The sequence below is a fragment of the Symphalangus syndactylus genome, chromosome 13 (genome assembly GCF_028878055.3).
Source record: "Symphalangus syndactylus isolate Jambi chromosome 13, NHGRI_mSymSyn1-v2.1_pri, whole genome shotgun sequence".
Lineage (NCBI taxonomy): Eukaryota > Metazoa > Chordata > Mammalia > Primates > Hylobatidae > Symphalangus > Symphalangus syndactylus.
Genome location: NC_072435.2, coordinates 56,305,088 through 56,328,115, shown reverse-complemented (window position 1 = coordinate 56,328,115; position 23,028 = coordinate 56,305,088). Strand labels below are relative to the sequence as shown.

The following is a 23,028-nucleotide window of genomic DNA, read 5'->3' as shown; positions in this document are numbered from 1 at the left end:
TCAGCTATTCTCTCTCTCCCTCTCTCACACATACACAATAATCACATGAAGACATAACCAGCTTTGCAAGTCAGAAAAATACAAATTAAATCAAAATACCATTTTCACTGAGCAAACAAGCAGAAATTAGAAAGCCTAACGATATTCAATATTGTGTGGGCATAACAGTGCTTTCCATACCCCAACGATGGCAGTATAAATTGCTAGTCTTTTTGAAGGGGATTTGACAAAATCTATAAAACTGTAATACACACATTCAAAGGGTGTTCTGGATAAAGCACAAACACAAAGGTATCAGATTTCAAAGAAGGTGACCAAACCCCAGTAGGCCCTTCCCTGGGGGCATCCTAGGGTGGGTGGGGAAGGGCCCGAAGCCCACATTTGTTCTGGGAAGGGCCCACGCGGAGAGGGGCAAGAACGACAGGACCCGCGACCGCCTCTGAGCGGAGCTGGGCTGCACATACGGGGGCCCAATCATGCCTGGAGGGTGAGCAGTGGGCCGCTCTGAAAGAGGGCAGTACATGGGGCAGGGGCTGCTGCGTGCAAGAAATCCCACTCCCAGAGCCTTTTGTGAGCAGTGGGGTGGGCTGGCTGGAGGGCGGCCTGGTAGGGCGCATTGAACTCAGCAGGGACTTATCCTCACATCAGTGTAGATGCCACGCTGACCACAAGAGTGATGCACTCACCACCACCAGGAAACTGTGGGTGCTGGGGGCTGGGGTGAGTGGAGAATGGGAAGGTCATCAAACAGCCCATGAAGGCAGCTTCTGAGTTCAGAGTACACAATGCAACGTGGCATGCCAGTGGAGTCAGAACTGGGCTGCTCCCTGTGGCTTTTCCTTCCATAATGCCATCGTCCTGGGAGGGCAGGAGAGGAGGAGCACCAGGTGGGAGGATGGGGCTGACGTCTCTACAGACCACAGGAGGCAGAAGTCAGGCCACTCGGTAGTGCTCATTCAAGACAGCAGACATGGCGCCCGCACCCGAGAGGGAACTGCCCAGGGCAGGGATCTGTCCTGTACAAACACTAGCGATGCAGTCAAACACTAGACAAAGGGAGCAAAGATGGGGTGTGGGGCACATGTATATATATGCCTCTACGTCTATGTATTTTAGACAGATTTATCTATATTCTTTTTTTTTTTTTTTGAGACGGAGTCTCACTTTTTCGCCCAGGCTGGAGTGCAGTGGCGTGATCTTGGCTCACTGCAACCTCTGCCTCCTGGGTTCAAGCGATTCTCCTGCCTCAGTCTCCTGAGTAGCTGGGATTACAGGTGCGCACCACTGTGCCTGGCTAATTTTTGTGTTTTTAGTAGAGATGGGTTTCACCATGTTGGCCAGGCTGGTCTCGAACTCCTGACCTCAAGTGATCCACCCGCCTCAGCCTCCCAAAGTGCTAGGATTACAGGCATGAGCCACCAGGCCCGGCCAGATTCATCCATATACTTGCAGGACTGTACTGTGCAAATGGTTTGGAAACAACCTAGTGGCTACCCAGAGAGGAATGATTAAATACAGCAAGTATGTCAATCACATCCACCCATGAAAAAGACTAACAGTAGAAAGAAGAGATACGTATGTTGACAAAGAGTTTCAACATACTTTTTTGTTTGTTTGTTTTGAGATAGAGTTTCACTCTTGCTGCCCAGGCTGGAGTGCAGTGGTGCGATTTTGGCTCAGTGCAACCTCTGCCTCCCAGGTTCAAGCAATTCTCCTGCCTCAGCCTCCTGAGTAGCTGGGATTACAGATGCCCACCACCACGCCAGGCTAATTTTGTTTTGCAGAGACAGAGTTTTGCCATGTTGGTCAGGCTGGTCTCGAACTCCTGACTTCAGGTGATTCCCATGCCTTGGCCTCCCAAAGCACTGGAATTACAGGTGTAAGCCACCATGCCTGGCCTCTACACGCATTCTTAAGTTAATTCTGCAAATAAGACAGTATGTTCTAATTTTTGTTAAAAGCTCCACATAGGTAAGTGTGTGTAAAAGCACTGACAAACGCCTGCAAGTTCAGAGCTGGAAAAGATCACACAGGCCTCCCAGGAGGAAGGATGTGGGCCTGGAGAAAATTGCAATGGACTCTTTTATAATGCTCCACGGGCCCAGTACAGGGGTTCGTGCCTGGAATCCCAGCACTTTGGGAGGCCAAGGTGAGAGGATCACTTAAGCCCAGAAGTTTGAAACTAGCCTGGGCAAGACAGTAAGATCCTATCTCAAAAAAAGAAAGCAAGAAGGGAGGGGGGAGGAGAGGGGAGGGGAGTTAGCTGGGTATGGTGGCGTGTGCCTATAGTCCCAGCTATTTGGGAGGCTGAGGTGGGAGGATTGCTGGAACCCAGGAGGGTGAAGCTGCAATGAGCCATGATCATGCAACTGTACTACAGCCTGGGCAACAGGGTGAGACCGTGTGTGTGTGTGTGTGTGTGTGTGTGTGTGTGTGTGTACACATGTATAATGCTCCATGATCCTATGTTTTATGAATATTTTTCTTTACAGTTAATTTATTACTTTTCATAAGTTTGAAACAAAGGTAAGAAGCACAGAGCTCAGGCCCTGCTCCAAATCCCCTCAACCACAGCCAGGTCAGACAAACACTGACTCAGAAGCCCTTTCTGAAGAACAGAGACCTCCTGCTCAGCACTTCTACAGAGGAACTGACTTTGTACAAAGATCGTGCACTTGATAGAAGGCTTTTACTAATGATTCGAAGGACTTAAACTGTACTTACACAATGTCAGTACTGTCTCGGCAGAAGTCAATGTGTAATGTGACAGGCTTTGTGCAGTACAGGCTGAATTTTTTTGCTCTATAGGGAAGCTGCATAAATGATTCTACTACAACTCGGATGCTAAAAAGTGAAACAGAAACAGCTCCATTATACAGAAAATTATATACAACATATTCCGTTAAAGTATACCTATTTTATTAATATACTTGATGTAAAACAAAACACACAAAAAACAATTCTTTCTGTTTCTAATATAGCCACCAACAGTGCTTGGAGACATTTGGCCAAGAGGGAAAAACTGCTTCTTGGGAGGTTGAAAAAAATCTTACTCTTTTGTTACATAAAGCACGAATATGGTACATAGATAGTATATCAGTGAAATTGACATTTCATGACATAGGGGTAGGAGTTTAGGAAAACAGTGTCTAAGAAGCCTCCTGGCTGGGCGCGGTGGCTCACACCTGTAATCCCAGCACTTTGGAAGGCCGAGTTGGGCAGATCACCTGAGGTCAGGAGTTCAACATCAGCCTGGCCAACATGGTGAAACCTGTCTCTACTAAAACTACAAAAAATTAGGCGGGCGTAGTGGTGCACTCCTATAATCCCAGCTACTCAGGAGGCTGAGGCAGGAGAATCGCTTGAACCTGGGAGGCAGAGGTTGCAGTGAGCTGAAATCGTGCCATTGCACTCCAGCTTGGGCAACAAGAGCGAAACTCTGTCTCAAAAAAAAAAAAAAAAAAAAGTCTAATAAGGCTCCTTAGGTAGACAAATACTGGATCTGGATACTAATGAACATACCTGTAAAGCAAATTCTATTCAAGATTTTCCAAATACCAATCTCAATATATGACCAAAATTACCTTAAAAGTTTCTGTAAATGAACAGATGTTTTAATAATTAATATTTGCCAACTTTGCACAAAAGAGCTGCAGGACTGAGATTTTTAAATAATAAGTTTGGCAATTTAATTTCCATTCTTCGTCGGCAAACAACAGAGCACTTTATTTTTACATTTTTTTCTTTGTAGAGTCCGGGTCTCACTATGCTGCCTAGGCTGGTCTTGAACTCCTGGCCTCAAGTGATCTTCCTGCCTTGGCCTTCCAAAGTGCTGGGATTACAGGCGTGAGCCACCACCCCGGCCGAAAAACCACTTCCACGTACTATTTCCACATGAACTGGCTTTCTTTCCAGGGTTCCTATTATGGCCTGTCTGGGCAGCCTGGCCATCTTCTGTCTCAGACAGGTTAGGGAAAGGTGGCTGCACCCATGGCGCCTGAAGTCTCCTCAAGCTCTATTTAATCATACGGTTTTCTCACCCAAAACAAACTAAATGTAAAACACCAAATGCAAAAAGAAAAGCTCCCCAAACAGTTAAACACACTAATTGTTTTTGCAGCGGTTACGGTTGTATGCGATGCAGGATCACAAGCTCGAATGGCACCTACTCTTACAGTAACTACTGCAAATTCCCAATGTCTGATAAGCACGTCTGCCATGAAATTCTTCTATTCAATAGACACCTCTTGGCCGGGCGCAGTGGCTCACACCTGTAATCCCAGCACTTTGGGAAGCTGAGACGGGTGGATCACCTGAGATCAAGAGTTCAAGACCAGCCTGGCCAATATGGCAAAACCCCGTCTCTACTAAAAATACAAAAATTAGCTGGACGTGGTGGCACGCGCCTGTAGTCCCAGCTACTAGAGAGACTGAGGCAGGAGAATCACTTGAACTGGGAGGCAGAGGTTGCAGTGAGCTGAAATCGTGCCACTGCACTCCAGCCTGGGTGACAGAGTAAGACTCCATCTCAAAAAAAAACAAAACAAACAACAAAAATAGACACCTCTTATTGCAATCAAGTCTATTTGGTATTGCTCTTTCTTCAGTGAAATCAGAATCTTTATATTTATTAAACTGATATCCTCTTACTCTGGGATGGGCAACTGTGGAAAAATCATCACAAAACACCAAGACTGACTTGTTGCTGATGTTTTCTAACGAACACTATGACGTGTGATCCCAGAAGCAGTGAAGGCTGCACAGCACCATCTCGGCACCAGCTCATTCTGAGCTATCTCCCAATCTCATTGATGGTCACACCCTCCCTCTTTTAAGCAGGACAACCAGGAACACCTATGTGAGTACAAGTTCTGCTCTCTGCACCCTAAGACTATGCCCCCAACCCCCCTTCTGTGGAGAGACGCGTTTCTCTCTACCTCCTGGAAGTGTCTTTCTTGCAGCCAAGCCTCCCTAAAGGGCACAAGGAAACTGAGGAGAGGCAGGAGAGCAGCCGGTAAGGAGCACCCAGGAGATGCAGAGAGCGGCCAGAAGATGCAGAGAGCAGCCAGGAGATGCAGAGAACGCAGGAGATGCAGAAGAGAACCCCAAGAGGTGCAGAGAGCAGCCAGGAAATGCACAGAACACAGGAGATGCAGAGAGCACCCAGGAGATGCAGAGAGCATCCAGGAGATGCAGAGAGAGCACCAGGAAATGCAGAGAGAGCACCCAGGAGATGCAGAGAGCACCCAGGAGATGCAGAGAGTACCCAGGAGATGCAGAGAGCACCCAGGAGACACAGAGAGAGCACCAGGAGACGCAGAGAGCACCAGGAGATGCAGAGAGAGCCCCAGGAGATGCAGAGGGAGCCCCAGGAGATACAGAGAGAGCCCCAGGAGATGCAGAGAGAGCCCCAGGAGATGCAGAGAGAGCCCCAGGAGATGCAGAGAGAGCCCCAGGAGATGCAGAGAGCAGCCAGGAGATGCAGAAAGTAGCCAGGTGATAGAGAGAGAACCCCAGGAAATGCAGAGAGCAGCCAGGAGATGCAGAGAGCAGCCAGGTGATAGAGAACCCAGGAGATGCAGAGAGTAGCCAGGAGATGCAGAGAGCAGCCAGGAGATGCAGAGAACACCACCTGAACCTGCCTCCCCTGCCAGGACGGACAGTGGCAGAGAGCCAGAGCCACCTCAGCCTTCACCCTGCCCACCCGCTCTGCCAGTCAGTGGGTACAGACCTGAAACCCACAAAGCTCCCCTTCTTGAAGCTAAAGAACTCGTTTTGTCTTTTCTCAGTGTAGTGACCTCTAGCCCCGTACTTTAAAATGGACATTCTCCTTTGAAACTGACATTTGTCTCTGACAAGAGTGTAAGGTGAGATAAACATGTACATACTTTTTAGATTTGACTGGAATGTTCTTGGCAAAGTCCACAAGGAAACATTCTGCCAAGTACTGGTCTGCGGAAGACATAATTGATTTGACAATGGCTCTGCACCAGCACTTTAGCTCCTCACAATAGACCACACACACCTGCAAAATAGAGAGTTATTTTTATTTATTTATTCTTTTGACACAGAGTGTCACTCCGTCACCCAGGCTGGAGTACAGTGGCACAATCTCAGCTCACTGCAACCTCCACCTCCCAGGTTCAAGCAATTCTCCTGCCTTAGCCTCCCAAGTAGCTGGGATTACAGGCGCCCACCACCACGCCTGGCTAATTTTTGTATTTTAGTAGAGATGGGGTTTCACCATGTTGGATAAGCTGGTCTCAAACTCCTGACCTCGTGATCCGCCTGCCTCAGCCTCCCAAAGTGCTGGGATTACAGGCATGAGCCACCGCGCCCGGCCAACAGAAAGGTTTTTTAAGGTCAGTGTTAACATCTCATCAAAGAACAAGAGAGCTAAAAGGTACTCTCAAAACCACCCCAGTCAACATTCTCCCTTACAGCAGAGGAAAGAGATGCCAGGAGGCCGGGCCTACCCAAGCTGAGCCCCTCTGCCCATAAGAAAACCTCAGGAACACAGGCCGCCTGGGTACTAGGCCACTGTTTTTCTTACTACAATTGTTTTCACTCCTTAACTGAGGACAATTTTTAGAAAGTAAAATAAGAAAAATGCATTCCTTTACCTTCTTAAATCAGGAAATAATGTTTAGGAATGATTGTCAATCATGTGTCTGACCAACAGGAAGCTGCCACCAGGCTCATCCTTCCACTCCCTTACCCATGACTCTTTTTTTTTTGAGACGGAGTTTTGCTCTTGTTGCCCAGGCTGGAGTGCAGTGGTGCGATCTTGGCTCACTGTAACCTCCGCCTGCCAGGTTCAAGCGATTCTCCTGTCTCAGCCTCCCAAGTAGCTGGGATTACAGGCGCATGCCACCAGGCCCAGATAATTTAAAAAAATTTTTTTAGTAGAGATGGGGTTTCATCATATTGGTCAGGATGGTCTCGAACTCCTGATCTCAGGTGATCCACCCACCTTGGCCTCCCAAACTTCTGGGATTACAGGCATGAGCCGCTGCGCCCAGCCTCCCCATGACTCTTATTGGCCTCTGACATTTGTTTACTATCTGTCATAACTGGACGCTGGCTCCTTGATGACATGGATTTTTGTCTATTTTGTTTACTGCCAAATTCCCAGCACCTAGCACAGTGCCTGGCATATACTAAGTCTTCAAAAACTACTTGAACCAGGCATGGTGGTACGTGCCTGTAGTCTCAGCTACTTGGGAGGCTGAGGCAGGAGGATCGCTTGAACCCAGGAGTTGGAGGCTGCAGTGGGCTATGATCGCACCACTGCACTCCAGCCTGGGTGGCACAGTGAGACCCTGTCTCAAAAAATAACAGTAATAAAATGTTTTAAAAATAAACTACCTGGGCCAGGCGTGGTGGCTCACGCCTGTGGTCCCAGCACTTTGGGAGGTCGAGGTGAGTGGATCACTCGAGCTCAGGAGTTCGAGACCAGCCTGACCAACATGGAAAAACCCCGTCTCTACTAAAAATACAAAAATCAGCCAGGGATGGTGGCATGTGCCTGTAGTCCCAGCTACTCAGGAGGCTGAGGCAGGAGGATCGCTTGAGCCAGGGAGGCAGAGGTTGCAGTGAGCCAAGATTGCGCCACTGCACTCCAGCCTGGGCGACAGAATGAGAGTCTGTCTCAATCAATCAATCAATCAACTACCTGTTTGATGGCTGAATAAGTGCACAGTCCCTGACTTATGATGATTTAACTTACAATTTTCAATATTATGATGGTGTGAAACTATTGCAATTTTTACATTATGTGCAGTATTCAATAAAATACATAAATATTTAAACTCTACTACAAAATAGGCTTTGTATTAGGTGATCTTGCCCAATCATAAGCTAATGTAAGTGTCCTGAGCAAATTTAAGCAGGCTAGGGTAAGCTAGGCTGGTCAGCAGGTTAGGTGTATTAAGTGCATTTTTTACTTACAATATCAGGACATAACCTCATCGTAAGTTAAGAAGCATTTGTAAATGCCTGCAGCCCCTTTTAAGGAGAACCACCCTGCAGAGGTGACAACCCTTGGCATCCTGACCGTACCACAGGACTGCCAGGCCACAGCCAACTCAACTAATAAACCATATGCTAACCACAGCTTTATAAAGCAGTCCAGCAGGAGAGCTGTGCTCAGACAGAAAAGAAGGGGACTCATAGAGATTGTTGTCCTCGGGAATAAGTTGGAAATACAGTACAGCCATACTGCAAGGGATAGGTTCTAGAGAACCTCACATAACTCAAAACTCGAATAATTCAACAGAAATCCTGACAAAGGATGAAAGGTATTTCTATTTAATGCTGAAGTCAAAGCATCTTGTAGAAATACCATGAATAGTTAATAATTCACACAGCCAGTCAACCTTGAAAATGAGGCATGAAAGCCACATTCATCTCCATGGGAGCTCTGCAGTGACCAGGTGCACTGTCAATGAGCACTAATTGTTTGTTGTTTTTTGTTTTAGAGACAGGGTCTCATCACTACATTGCCTAGGCTGGACTCGAACTCCTGGGCTCAAGTGTTCTTCCCGCTTCAGCCTCCCAAGTAGCTGGGACTGTGGACACATGCCACCACACCCAGCTCAGCAGTAATATTTTGAAAGGAATCTTTTTTTCTGAGCATAGACCTCAACAGTAAGCTTAAAATATTCAGTAAGCCATGCGTCAACAGATGTGCTGTAATTCAGGCTTTCTTGTTCCATTTGTAGAGCAGATAGACTAGAGCTAGCATAATCTTTAAGGGTCACAGGACTTTTGGAATGGTAAATAAGTACTGGCTTCAACTTAAAAGTCACCAGCTGCATTAGACCCTAAAAAGAAAGCCACTCTGACCTTTAAAGCTTTAGTCCTTTAAAGACACTGACTTCTCCTATTTATTTTTTAAGATAGAGTCTCGCTCTGTCACCCAGGCTGGAGTGCAGTGGCGCCATTTCAGCTCACTGCAACCTCCACCTCCCAGGTTCAAGCAATTCTCCTGCCTCAGCCTCCCCAGTAGCTGGGATTACAGGCGCCCACCACCACACCTGGTGAATTTTTGTATTTTTAGTAGAGATGGGGTTTCACCATGTTGGCCAGGCTGGTCTTGAACTCCTGACCTTAGGTGATCCACCCACCTCAGCCTCCCAGAGTGCTGGGATTACAGGTGTGAGCCACCGCACCTGGCTGACTTCTCCTGTTTAGCTCTGGAAGTCCTAGAAGACATCTTCTCCAATAGAAGGCTGTCTTGCATACATTGAAAACCTGTTATTTAGTGTGTCCACTTTCAACAATGATCTTAGCTACATCTGGAGAAACTGCTGCAGCCTCTCCATCAGTCCTTGTGTTTCACCTTGCACTTTATGTTGTGGAGATGGCCTCTTTCCTTAAACCTCATGAACCAACCTCTGCTAGCTTCACAGTTTTTCCCTGCAGCTTCCTAACCTTGCTCAGCCTTTATACAATTGAAGAGAGTTAGGGCCTTGCTCTGGATCAGGCTTTGGCTAAAGGGAATGTAGTAACTGGTTTGAGCTTCTATCCTGACCAATAAAACTTTCTCCATATTACCAATAAGGCTGTTTCTTCTCTTTTTAATTTTTTTTTATTATCATTTGTGTGTTCTCCAGAGTGGCACTTTTAATTTCCTTCAAGAACTTTCCCTTTGCATTCACAACTTTGCTAAGTGTTTGGTGCAAGAGGCCTAGCTTTCAGCCTATCTCAGCTTTCAAAATGTCTTCCTTTAAGTTCAATCATTTCTAGCTTTTAATTTAATGTGATTCATCCTTTCACTTGAACACTTAGGGACCATTGTAGGGTTATTAATTGGCCTAATTTCAATTGTGTGTCAGTGAACAAGAAGGCCTCGGGAGAGGGAGAGAGATGGTGGAGCAGTCAGAACACACATTTATTGATAAAATTCACTATCTTACATGGGTGCAATTCGTGGCACCCCAAAACAATTAAAATACTGACCTCAAAGATCACTGGCCACAGATCACTATAACAGATAGAATAATAACAAAAAAGTTCGAAACATTGGGAGAATTACCAAGATGTGACACAGAGACATGAAGTGAGGACTTGCTGTGGGAAAAATGGTGCCTATAGTCTTGCTCCATGAAGGGTTGCCATGAACCTTCCATTTGTAAAATAACATAGTTACTGCAAATTCACAATGAGTTTTAAGTTTGTACTTAAAAGTGTAAAGGGCCAGGCGCAGTGACTCATGCCTGTAATCCCAGCATTTTGGGAGGCCAAGGCGGGCAGATCTCTTGAGCCTAGGAGTTCGTGACCAGCCTGGGTAACATGGCGAAACCCTGTCACCACAAAAAATACAAAAAAAATTAGCCACGTGTGGTGGTGCGTGCCTTTAGTCCTAGCCACTTGGGAGGCTGAGGTGGGAGGATTGCTTGATACCAAAAGGTGGAGGTTGCAGTGAGCTGAGATTGAGTCACTGCACTCCAGCCTGGGTGACAGAGTGAGACCTCCGTCTTCAAAAAAAAAAAAAAAAAAAAAAGGAAGAGGAGGAGGAGAGAAAAACAAAACCACCCTCTAGACACCAAAAATGTGATAGCTAGGCACAAAGCACTAAGTTGAAAACTGATCCACACGATTTCTCTTTCTTTGCAGTATGAACTGTATTATTTGCATTCATAGGCCTTCCCATTTAAAAAATTTTTAAAAGGGCCAGGCTCCGTGGCTCACGCCTGTAATCCCAGCACTTTGGGAGGCCGAGACGGGTGGATCATGAGGTCAGGAGATTGAGACCATCCTGGCTAACAAGGTGAAATCCCGTCTCTACTAAAACTACAAAAACGAAATTAGCTGGGCGTGGCGGCAGGTGCCTGTAGTCCCAGCTACTCAGGAGGCTAAGGCGGGAGAACGGCGTGAACCCAGGAGGTGGGGCTTGCAGTGAGCAGAGATGGCGCCACTGTACTCTAGCCTGGGCAACAGAGCGAGACTCTGTCTCAAAAAATAATAATAATAATTAATTTAATAAATAAATAAATAAAAATTTAAAAAAGGAACTGTGTTATTTCAGGGTCATCAAACAGTCCTAAGAGATCAGGGAAAGTTCTATACAGAAGAATTCCAGCTGATGAATGCAGAAGGAATGAGAGAAATCCCCACGTCAAGTGCCTGAATGAAAGAGCTGATTTGGGCAGCAGTGGTCAGTGAATGGAGAAGCCATCACACGAATGCTGACAGGTAAGGCCACAAGGAGGGTCAGGACGTCCCCTCTGGTCAATCTCAGCATCACTGAAAGCATCATCTCTCAATTCAATACAACATGAAGTTCACAGTACACCTATTCTTGAAAAACAGAAGCGACCTTAAATCTACCCAAAGCTTTATATTTAACAATACACATACACACACACATATACATTTTTTTTTTTTTTTTTTTTTTGAGACGGAGTTTCACTCTTGTTGCCCAGGCTGGAGTGCAATGGCGTGATCTCGGCTCACTGCAGCCTCCGCCTCCCAGGTTCAAGTGATTCTCCTGCCTCAGCCTCTCTAGTAGCTAGGATTATAGGTGCCTGTCACCACGCCCAGCTAATTTTTTGTATTTTTAGTAGAGATGGGGTTTCACTATGTTGGCCAGGCTGGTCTCGAACTCCTGACCTCAGGTGACCCACCTGCCTCAGACTCCCAAAGTGCTAGGATTACAGGCGTGGGCCACCACGCCTGGCTACGCACATTTTTTAAAGAGACAATCTCGCTGTCTCGCCCAGGCTAGAGTGCAGTGGCGCAAACACAGCTTACTGCAGCTATTACCTCCCAGGCTCAAGTGATCTTCTGCCTTAGCCTCCAGAGTAGCTGGGGCCACAGGCACGTGCTACCATGCCCTCTAATCTTTTTATTTTTTGTAGACACAGGGTCTTACTATGTTGCCCAGGCTGTTCACAAAACTCCTAGGCTCAAGCAATCTTCTTTCCTTGGCCTCCCAAAGTGCTGGGATTACAGGCATGAGCCACCACGCCCAGCCCAAAATGTGGAATATTTTTAAAAACAATTGACCTGGTTTAACTTCTTCAATTAGTCAATGGTATGGAAACAAATTATATTATTGTGCTTGCTTCGGCAGCACATATACTAAAATAAATTATGTTATCATTAGATGATTTGGGGGAAGAGGATTCAAATTATTTCTGCTTTTTCTCATAAAGAGTTTATAAACCTTTTCCTATTACACCATTACAAAAATTCACTCTCTTCTGAAAAGTAGCTGAGCTGTGGAGACCATGACAAGGGGCAGTGAGAGCTGAGTCTGCAAGAAGGCAAGGAGGGGCCACGGCATGGAGTAAGGAGAACATATCTGAGTTGGCCAAAGTCATGAGCAACCAAAAGGGAGGTGTTGGCCCTACACTGAAGACACTACTCCCTCTTTGCTGAGGTCCCTACAGCTCTGTGGGATCTCAAATAACCCCCTAGTTCCCAGCCCCAGAGGGATGGCCCTAATGCCTGGGTGTAGATGACATTCTGTCTACTTTTGCCCCACATGGACCTTACATGGTGGCCGCCCCCTTCCATGACTAGCCTGAATCTTGTGCAACCTAGAGAACCTTACACTGGCTGGGCACGGTGGCTCACACCTGTAATCCCAGCACTTTGGGAGTCTGAGGCGGGTGGATCACCTGAAGTCAGGAGTTTGAGACCAGCCTGGCCAACGTGGTGAAACCCCGTCTCTACTAAAAATACAAAAATTAGCTGGGTGTGGTGGCCCATGCCTGTAATTCCAGCTACTCAGGAGGCTGAGACAGGAGAAGTGCTTGAACCCGAGACACGGAGGTTGCGGTGAGCCCAGATGGTGCCACTGTACTCCAGCCTACGTGACAGAGTGAGACTCCATCTCAAAAAAAAACCTAACACGAAGCACTGAGTGTAAGAAACTAAAATACTCTAAAAGCTTGAATCATCGTCGTTGCCAAAATAGTTTATATTTTGAGTGGTGTTTCAATACACAGTGATTAAAGAACATTTAGATACATACCTGTCCTTCTTCCAGTGTTAATGGTTTTATTTCTATATCTTGACATGTGCTGTTGTAGAAGTCATTCATGGCACTACTTAATTTTTGATAGTCGACATCATGATCTAAAAAGGGACTACACCCTTTTATAATAACCCAGAAGCAACCTGGATCTTCAATCTGTAAAATTTTTAAAAGACAAACAGAACAGTGTATGAGTTAAAAGTAATACCACAAAATAATAAACTTTAGAGCAACAATTACTGTTTCTAATTTAAGTGACCTAACAAATTCTTGACAAATGCCTTTGCTTAAATGGTTAGACCAAAGATAAAATTCTAAAACACATAACCAATAGTATATAAGTAATTCTCAACTATGTGTTGTAACTGAAATAACAAACAGATGTCCTCAATCTCCCATATTCTGAAAAATCTATAGTAATATACAAACACAAGGTTCAGAGCAATGTTTTTAGTACTTTTGTTTGTTAAAAAAATTTTTTTAATTAAAAAAAAAAAAAACAGAGACAGTGTCTCGCTATTTTGCCCAGGCTAGTCTCAAACTCCGGGGCTCAAGCATTTTCCCACCTTGGCCTCCCTAAGTGCTAGGATTACAGACATAAGCCACTGTGCCTGGTTTGTACTCTTCTTTTGTAAGAAAGAGAAAGCAGGCCGGGCGCGGTGGCTCACGCTTGTAATCCCAGCACTTTGGGAGGCCGAGGCGGGCGGATCATGAGGTCAGGAGGTCGAGATCATGGTGAAACCCTGTCTCTACTAAAAAAAATACAAAAAATTAGCCGGGCGTGGTGGCGGGCGCCTGTAGTCCCAGCTACTCAGAGAGGCTGAGGCAGGAGAATGGCGTGAACCCGGGAGGCGGAGCTAGCAGTGAGCCGAGATCGCACCACTGCACTCCAACCTGGGTGACAGAGCGAGACTCCATCTCAAAAAAAAAAAAAAAAAAAAAAGAAAGAAAGAAAGCAATGTGAATATAAGTACATTCTGCTGATAATTAAAAAAAAAAAGAAATAATGGCAGATAAACCAAAATAAATGCAAATCATGACCTAAGGGGAGGGAAGAAATGGAGAAGGGACACGGAAGAAAGTCAGACTTCCTGGAATGTATTTTGTTATGTACTATTGTTATTAGAAGCCAAGATTTTCACTGTTAAAGACACAAATATAAAGTGAAAAGTTAAATTTGAATTGTAAATACCAAAAGGTCTTGCTGTGTCACCCAGGTTGGAGTGCAGTGGTGCAATCTCAGCTCACTGCAACCTCCACCTCCTGGGTTCAAGCAATTCTCCCGCCTAAGTCTCCTGAGTAGCTGGGATTACAGGCGTGCACCACCATGCTCAGTTAATTTTGTATATTTAGTAGAGACAGGATTTCATCATGTTGGCCAGGCTGGTCTTGAACTCCTGACTTCAGGTGATTCGCCCATCTTAGCCTCCCAAAGTGCTGGGATTACAGGCGTGAGCCACCGCGCCCAGCCAAGAACTCATGATTTTTCAAAAGTATCACCGAACTCTGCCTAGAAAAAATGACATCTCAAGATTTGGGATCCTAAATCCAAGGTGGCAAGAATACAGGTATTCACACTAGTATTATTTCTACTTTTCTGAAGGTTTGAACATTTTTATAACAAATAATCAGAAAAAAGAACAGTAGTTATTCTGGTTCCAGTAACAATAGAATAGTTTCTTTTTTTTTTTTTTTGAGACGGAGTCTCACTCTCTCACCCAGGCTGGAGTGCAGTGGCGCGATCTCGGCTCACTGCAAGCTCCGCCTCCCGGGTTCACGCCATTCTCCTGCCTCAGCCTCTCCGAGTAGCTGGGACTACAGGCGCCCGCCACCACGCCCAGCTAATTTTTTGTATTTTTAGTAGAGACGGGGTTTCACCGTGGTCTCGATCTCCTGACCTCGTGATCCACCCGCCTCGGCCTCCCAAAGTGCTGGGATTACAAGCGTGAGCCACCGCGCCCGGCCAACAATAGAATAGTTTCTATATCACCTGTGGGTAACAATAATAAATCCTGGAAAAAATACAAAAATAACTATTTGAAGGCAGTGAAGAGCTACCAAAAGCAAGCAGAACCTGGAGGAGATTCAACCCTTGAAAGAAGGAAACTTCCCTGGGTGAGATCCACTTTTACACGGCTTTTCCCCTGAGCCCATTCCCCAGTCCACGTGATGTTAAGCAGCTGCAATTCAAGGAGAAAGTCATAATGTTTGTGGCTTGAGGAATCAGAGAACAGAGTTTGGGGCTGCCATAGCAGCTTGAGAATTAAAGGGTAAAATTCCTAAATGGAGAGCCATAGAGGGGGAGCCCTAAAGTCTGCATAAGAACACCTGTCACATTCTTGGCAGAGATGAGACCCCAAGGAGTCCAGAGAAGACCAACGGTCGGAAGGCTGAAAGAAATATGCAGTTTTAGCTGGGCGCTGTGGCTCACACCTGTAATTCCAGCACTTTGGGAGGCCGAGGCAGGCGGATCACGAGGTCAGGAGATCGAGACCATCCTGGCTAACACGGTGAAACTCCGTCTCTATTAAAAACAAAAAATTAGCCAGGCGTGGTGGCGGGCGCCTGTAGTCCCAGCTACTCGGGAGGCTGAGGCAAGAGAATGGCGTGAACCCCGGAGGCAGAGCTTGCAGTAAGCCGAGATCACACCACTGCACTCCAGCCTGGGGGACAGAGCGAGAGTCTGTCTCAAAAAAAAAAAAAAAAAAAAAAAAAAAAAAGAGTTACCTATAAAGCTACAGTAATAAGACAGTGTGGTATTGTACATAAATCAATATAGCAGGAATATAATCACACATATAGTCAATTGATTTTTGATAAGACACAAAGGAGGAAGGATAGTCATTTCAACAAATGATGCTGAACAGTTAGATAATCACGTGCAAAGAAATGAAACTTCATCCATTCCTTGCACCATATACAAAAAGTAACTCGGATCATATATCTAAATGTAAAATATAAAATTATAAAACTTCTAAAAGGATACATCGGGGGCCAGGTGCAGCAGTTCATGCCTGTAATCCCAGCAGTTTGGGAGGCCAAGGAGGGCAGATCACTTGAGGCCAGGAGTTGGAGACCAGCCTGGCCAAGATGGTGAAACCCCATCTCTACCAAAAATACAAAAATTAGCCAGCTGTGGTGGCACGCGCCTGTAATCCCAGCTACTCAGGAGGCTGAGGTAGGAGAATTGCTTGAACTTGGGAGGCGGACGTTGCAGTGAGCCGAGATTGCTCCACCACACTCCAGCCTGGGCAACAGAACGAGCGAGACTCCATCTCAAAAAAATAAATAAATAAAAAATTTAAAAAATAATAAAAGGATACATGGGGGAAAAAAATCTTTGTGACTGTGAGTCAGGCAAAGATTTCTCAGATATTTAAGGCTAAATAATATTCCATTGTATATGTACAAACCACCTTCTGTTTACCCAGTCATCTGTTGATGGATACATGGGGGGAAAAATATTTCATCCTTGTAAGAGCTAACTTCATCTGCAGGACAGGTGGTACCTGCACAGCACTTGGGGAGACACTTCTATTCAGGACAGAATTTGCTTAGGGGGTAAGCTGGGTGAGGGCCGGAGGCGGGGGCGGACCAGAGTTGAGCAGGTAAATTAAAGAGTTCCTGGGCCCAACTGAGAGGAAAGGGGTTCCTGAACAGGAGGCAGCAAGTCCAGCTCCTGCTGTCAAAGTTCTGCCAGGATGGTTGTGCATGTGTCAGGATGTGTAGCCCTGTCTCTTCTAAAGGAAAAATCGGACTAGCATCGTTAGGACTGATGGACAACATTTGATTGGGGGAGAGGAGCTTGCCAGGTGGATCTGAACCCTAAAAGTCTCAGGGCAAATTATCTGTAAGAGTCAGCTTCCTCAAACGTTTGTGAATCTTTGTTCAGAGAGATTACACAAGACATCAAGTAAGAGCAGGAGAGTGCTGGTTTTAAAAATCGCACCGGCCGGGCACGGTGGCTCACGCCTGTAATCCCAGCACTTTGGGAGGCCGAGGTGGGTGGACCACAAGGTCAGGAGATGGAGACCATCCTGGCTAACACGGTGAAACCCCGTCTCTACTAAAAATACAAAAAAAATTAGCCGGGCATGGTGGTGGGTGCCCGTAGTCCTAGCTACTTGGGAGAATGAGGCAGGAGAATGGTGTGAACCCTGGAGGCGGAGCTTGCAGTGAGCAGAGATCGCGCCACTGCACTCCAGCCTGGGCAACTGAGCAAGACTCCGTCTCAAAAAAAATAAAATAAAATAAAAAATACAATACAATACAATACAATAAAACAGGCCAGGCGCGGTGGCTCACGCCTGTAATCCCAGCACTTTGGGAGGCCTGAGGTCAGGAGTTCGAGAACAGCCTGGCTAACGTGGTGAAACCCTGTCTCTACTAAAAATACAAAAATTAGCCAGGTGTGGTGGCAGGCACCTGTAATCCCAGCTACTCAGGAGGCTGAGGCAGGAGAATCACTTGAACCCGGCAAGTGGAGGTTGCAGTGAGCTGAGGTCACACCATTGCACTCCAGCCTAGACAAGAGCGAAACTCCGTCTCAAAAAAATAAATGAATAAATAATAAAATAAAACAATCCCACAATTTGCTACGTCCCGCTCCTGGGCCCAATGAAGTGTGATTTTCAAAGTGATTTAGATTTCTTTCTCCAATAACCCACACCCACCCCTCTGCTCTGGCCTCTCAACTCCTTCCTCCAGCAACACCTTCTTCTTCACCAGTGAGCCCTCACTGGGCTCCAAGGAGGAAAAGCAAGGGTCCAGGTGGGCGTCCCTTTCCCGGGGACTAGGCCGTCGCCCACGCAGAGCCCACGCGGTGAGCGGAGACGGCAACAGAGACTGGGGGCAGGAGGGAAGCCGGGACCCATGGGGTGGGGCTGCCCGGGCCACCCGACCCTGTCCAGGGGCCCAGCCTAAGGGCCCCGTGGAGTACGGAGAGCAGGGCCCTGGGGACGCCAGTGTCGCTTGGCCCGGGTGATCGAGCATTCGGAGGGGCAGCCAATCCCACGCTCCTCCAGGTGCATCCCGGGCCACGCCAGGGCCCGTGAAACCCGGGCTTTCCGGTTCTACCCCAGCTCCCAGCCCGGGGTGCCCCCTGGTGGGGTCGCGGGGAGGGTTCAGGTGGGGGAGGGTTCAGGTGGGGGAGGGCGGGGTGGGGGTGGAGTGGAGGTGGGGTGGGCTGCGGCTGGGGTGCAGGTGAGAGTGGAGATGGGGTGGTGGTGGGGTGTGTGGGGCTGAGTGTGGGGGGATGAAATGTCGGGGTGGAAGTGTGAGTGGGGGGGGATGGGAATGAGGACGGGGTGGGGACAGGGGTGAGGGTGTGACTGTGGGGTGGGCAGGGATAAGGAAACGGGTGGGAGCTGGGACTAGGGTAGGAGCTGGGGGTGTGTAGGGGTGGGAATGGGATGGGGTAGGGTGGTAGTGGGGGCGTGGCGTGGCGGGATGGTATATAGGGGGTTGGAGTGTGTGGGAGTGGGATGGAGTGTGTGGGAGTGAGATGGGGTGGGGGCATGAGCGTGAGTGTGGGGGTGGAGCTGGGTGGGAGTGGGTGTGGGAGCATGTGTGGGGCCGGGGGGAGTGGCTGTGGGGAGTAGGTGTGGGCTGAGGGGGAGTGGACATGGGGGGATGCGTGGGCTGGGGGGAGTGGGTGTGGGGGGATGTGGAGGCTGTGTAGGGCTGGGGTTGGGGGCTGGGGTAGCGTGGGGGCTGTGTAGGGTTGGGGTGGGTGTGGGAGGCTGTGCGGGGCTGGAGTGGGTGTAGGGGGCTGTGCGGGGCTGGGGTGGGGGTGGGAGGCTTGCGGAGCTGGGGTGGGGGTGCGAGGCTCTGCAGGGCTGGGGTGGGGGTGGGAGACTGCGGGGGTCTGGCGTGGGTCTGGCTTGGCCGTGCTCACCTTCAGCACCAGGAGCTGGAGCATCCTCCTGGCGCCCGAGGGCAGATGGGCCCCCTCGCCCTGGAAGTCCCCTACCGTCGCGGGCGAGGCTGGCCGTCCCCGCCAGGTCCCTGCCGCGAGTGCGTTCCTTCCCTCCACCTTTAGCGCCTCGGCCCCCCGCAGCAGGTGCCCCACACTCCTCGTCCCCAGGAGCGCTCGCGGACCCCAGGGTCGGCCCGAGGCGATGCGCTCCATCTTGGCAGTAACCAGCCCCTCGCTCCGGGCTCCCTGCCTGCCTGGCTTCGAGCCTCCCGCACCCACCGGATGCCCGCGCACGCTGAGCAGGCCTTGAGGCGTCGGAGACCACGTGGTCCACCCAACGGCCCAACAACGCACCGCACAGCGCCACGCGGTGGTCAGGAGGACTGACCCGCGAGGCCCAGGGAGGCCCGGCTAGGAGTCGCGTGATTCTCTCCTTTGCCGCCAGCAGGACCTCCCTGCAGGCCCAGGGGACACTGGCCTGTCCCCCACAGGGACAGAGGGGCCGCGTGCGGCTGAGTCCATTGGAAACCACCTTTGCAAAATTGTAACTGAGGAAATTGTGATGGTGAAAGAAATGAGACCTAACCAACTGCATCTTGCTTCTAACCTTTAAGCTGTCCTTGTTTATTCCTGGGCGGAAGCCCAACTAACCTTGGGAAGGAATTCAGTCCATGGTTTGACTCTGAAACAAAATTGATAAGAGCTTGTGAATCCTGAAAATGTGAGACAGGTCTCAGTTCATTTAGAAAGTTTATTTGGCCAGCAGAGCGAGGTGGCTCAGGCCTGTAATCCCAGCGCTTTGGGAGCGAGGGGTGCAGATCACCTGATAAGGTTAGGAGTTGGAGACTAGCATCCTCAACATGGTGAAACCCCGTCTCTACTAAAAATAGAAAAACTAGCCAGGCATGGTGGCAAGCGCCTGTAATCCCAGTTACTTGGGAGGCTGAGACAGGAGAATCGCTTGAACCCAGGAGGCAGAGGTTTCAGTGAGCTGAGATCAGGCCACTGCACCCCAGCCTGGGCGACAGAGTGAGACTCTGTCTCAAAAAAAAAAAAAATTTTTTTTGCCAAGGTTAAGGACAGGCGCCCCTGACACAGGAAGTCCTAACGACATTCGCTAGAGGTGGTCGGGGCACAGCTTGTGTTAAAGTTGGAGGGTGTCCAGGTTCTTGGTGTCTTGAAGAAAGAATTTGACAAAAGGCACACACAAAGCAAGGAAGGAATGAAGGGTTTTATTGAAAAAGTACACTTCGCAGTGTGGGAGCAGGCCTGAGCATAGGGACTCAAAGGCCCCCTTACAGAATTTTTGTGAATTTAAATACCCTCTGCTTGGGGTACGCCCGATGTAAATGAAGACGGTGAAGTAAAGTCACGAAGTCATTTACTCTGATTATGCCCTGTGGAGAGGATATTTCCCCTTACAACTGAAGTGTGAATCGGCCTTATGTTCCCTACCTCCGGACCCTATTTTCCTGCCTCACTTGGTTTTTTACATTTTAGGGGGACATGAGACAACAATCCTTAGATCAGCTCAGTGGATCAGCTGACACCACCCACACCGATAATCTGCCTCGACCAGTTCTGCGAAACCAACCAGGAACAGTAAACAGCAAGAAAAACTCCGACAACCTCTGATTCCATCTTCAACCTGGCCAATCAGCACTCCCCACTTCCCAAGCTCCTACCCGCCCAATTGTCTTTAAAAACTCTGTTCCTCGAATGCTCGGAGAGACTGATTTGAGTAATAATAAAACTCCAGTCTCCTGCACAGCCTGCTCTGCGTGAATTACTCTTTCTCCATTGCAATTCCCTGTCTTGATAAATTGGCTCTGTCTAGGCAGCAGGCAGGGTTAACCCATTAGGTGGTTACAAGTTCATTATTTTATTTTTAAAGAGACAGGATATGGCTCTGTTGCCCACGCTGGAGTGCAGTGGCACAATCATGGCTCACTGCAGCCTTGAATTCCTGGGCTCAGTTGATCCTCCATCTTCAGCCTCTCAAGTAGCTGGGATTACAGGCACGCACCACCACGCCTGAATAATTTTTTAATTTTTTTGTAGAGATGGGGTCTTGCTGTGTTGCCCAGGCTGGTCTTGAACTCCTGGGCTCAAGGCATCCTCCCGCCTCAGCCCCCTGAGCAGCTAGGATTACAGGCATGAACCACCACGCCGGGACCTCAGTTGGTCCTTGTTGCCTGCCAAGGGGCCCCGTCCTCCTGCTTTCTCTAGGTCAGCCTGCACCCCTTAAATGCTGTGAGCTGGAAGCCTTGGTGGTGAGGAAGAGTCTTGGTCAGCCACGAATCCCTGGGTCTTTGTGGCCTCCTAGCAACATTTCCACTTGATCTGCACCTTTTGGAAAGGTTCCTGGTCCTGGATTTCTTCCCAGCTGGACTTCAACTGGCAGGGCTCTCCGAGTCTAAACAAGTTAATTTGCTAGTAAGGGAACCAACAAGATGACAAAAGGCTGCAAGAGTTTGGAGAGAGCATGGAAATTGTGGAGCTATTATTTGGGGAACAGAATGCTCACATAAACATGCAGTTCTATAAGAAAACTGGATTGCACAAGGTCCCACAGATAACATGCACTTAAACTCTCAGGCAGGATGGTTGCAGAAGAAAGGTGTTTAGCTGCCAGTCAGGAGAAAAACACAGCTGCAGAGTGCATGATGTTCACCTGTTCCTGAAATTAGGTTGACAAGGCCTCACCTCCAATCAAGGCACCTGGTATGGCCAACTCAGCTGAAAGCCCAAGACCTCGCCAAAAAGAGATGGAAAACGACAGGATCTGATTTAAACAGGAGGTCCCAGCTGGGCGAGGTGGCTCGGGCCTGTAATCCCAGCACTTTGGGAGGCCGAGGTGGGTGGACCACCTGAGGTCAGGAGTTCGAGACCAGCCTGGCTATGGTGAAGCCCTGTCTCTACTAAATATACAAAAATTAGCCGGGCATGGTGACAGGCACCTGTAATTCCAGCTACACAGGAGGCTGAGGCAGGAGAATCGCTTGAACCAAGGAGGCAGAGGTTGCAGTGAGCCGAGATCATGCCACTGCACTCCAGCCTGGGCAACAGAGTGAGACTCTGTCTCAAAATATATATAAAATAAAATAAACAGGAGGTCTCGTAGCCAGGTGCAGTGACATGTGCCTGTAGTCTCAGCTACTTGGGAGGGTGAGATGGGAGGATCCCTTGAGCCAGAAGTTGGAGCCCAGCCTTGGCAACACAGCAAAACCCTATCTTAAATAGGAAGTCTCAAAACAGTTCTCAATCCACAAAGATGGGTAATATAGACTTCTCCCAGTTCTCGGTGTGGGGAGACCCTTTTCTTCTTTGACTAGATCCTGTGCTACAGTACAATATTTCCCAATCTTTTTACAACCTGGCTCACAGAAAATGGAAATATTTGTATATTATACTCCCATAGTCAAGTGGGGTGAAAACGATCTTTTCTATGAAGAAAAACTAGTCATAGTACTTTATCATGACATTTTCTAATATCACCCACTGAGCCATGGCAACTCCAGTGAAGAGGGAGTTGGCTGTGGCACTAACCAGCTGCATGTCTCAGTTTTCTCACTGGCAAAATCATGGTGTTCACTGAAGTCCCTTCCAGCGGCAACATTCTAGTAATCTTTGAGAGTCAAAAGACAAAGCTAGGCTGGGCATGGTGGCTCATGCCTATAATCCCAGGCACCTTGGGAGGCTGAGGCAGGCAGATCACATGAGGTCAGGAGTTCAAGACCAACCTGGCCAACATGATAAAACTCCGTCTCTACTAAAAATATAAACATTAGCTGGGCGTGGTGGCGGGTGCCTATAGTCACAGCTACTTGGAAGGCTGAAGCACAAGAATTACTTGAACTCAGGAGGTGAAGGTTGCAGTGAACTGAGATTGCACCACTGCACTCCAGCCTGGGCAGCAGAGTGAGACTCTATCTCAAAAAAAAAATCAAGACAACAATAATTTTTGTAGACTTTGTTTTTGTTTTTTTGAGACAGTTTTCCTCTTGTCACCCAGGCTGGAGTGCAATCTGGGCTCACTGCAACCTCCGCCTCCCGAGTTCAAGCGATTCTCCTGCCTCAGCCTCCTGAGTAGCTGGAATTACAGGCGTGTGCCACCACGCCT

The 23,028-nt window shown here is 48.1% G+C and overlaps 1 protein-coding gene and 1 long non-coding RNA gene across 4 annotated transcripts in view; one reads left to right on the top strand and one right to left on the bottom strand.

The window, feature by feature from the left end:
* The window catches only part of TDRD12 (tudor domain containing 12), a 108,328-nt gene extending 89,052 nt beyond the window's left edge, over positions 1-19,276 (bottom strand). The window contains exons 1-4 of one of the 3 annotated variants that reach the window (XM_055237095.2): positions 18,885-19,276; positions 12,986-13,144; positions 5,889-6,025; positions 2,725-2,844 (exon numbers count right to left, since the gene is read on the bottom strand). In XM_055237095.2, coding sequence (XP_055093070.1) covers positions 2,725-2,844; positions 5,889-6,025; positions 12,986-13,144; positions 18,885-19,118 — 650 coding nt within the window. In that variant the 5' untranslated portion in view covers positions 19,119-19,276. The remainder of the gene's footprint in view (positions 1-2,724; positions 2,845-5,888; positions 6,026-12,985; positions 13,145-18,884) is intronic. The other 2 variants (XM_055237093.2, XM_063614049.1) reach the window with 2 other exon arrangements.
* A 200-nt stretch (positions 19,277-19,476) lies between these two features.
* On the top strand, positions 19,477-20,673 carry LOC134732022 (uncharacterized). Its single transcript, XR_010114850.1, has 2 exons — positions 19,477-19,626; positions 20,406-20,673. It is a non-coding gene; the product is annotated as an uncharacterized lncRNA (long non-coding RNA).
* Positions 20,674-23,028: the final 2,355 nt, after the last annotated feature.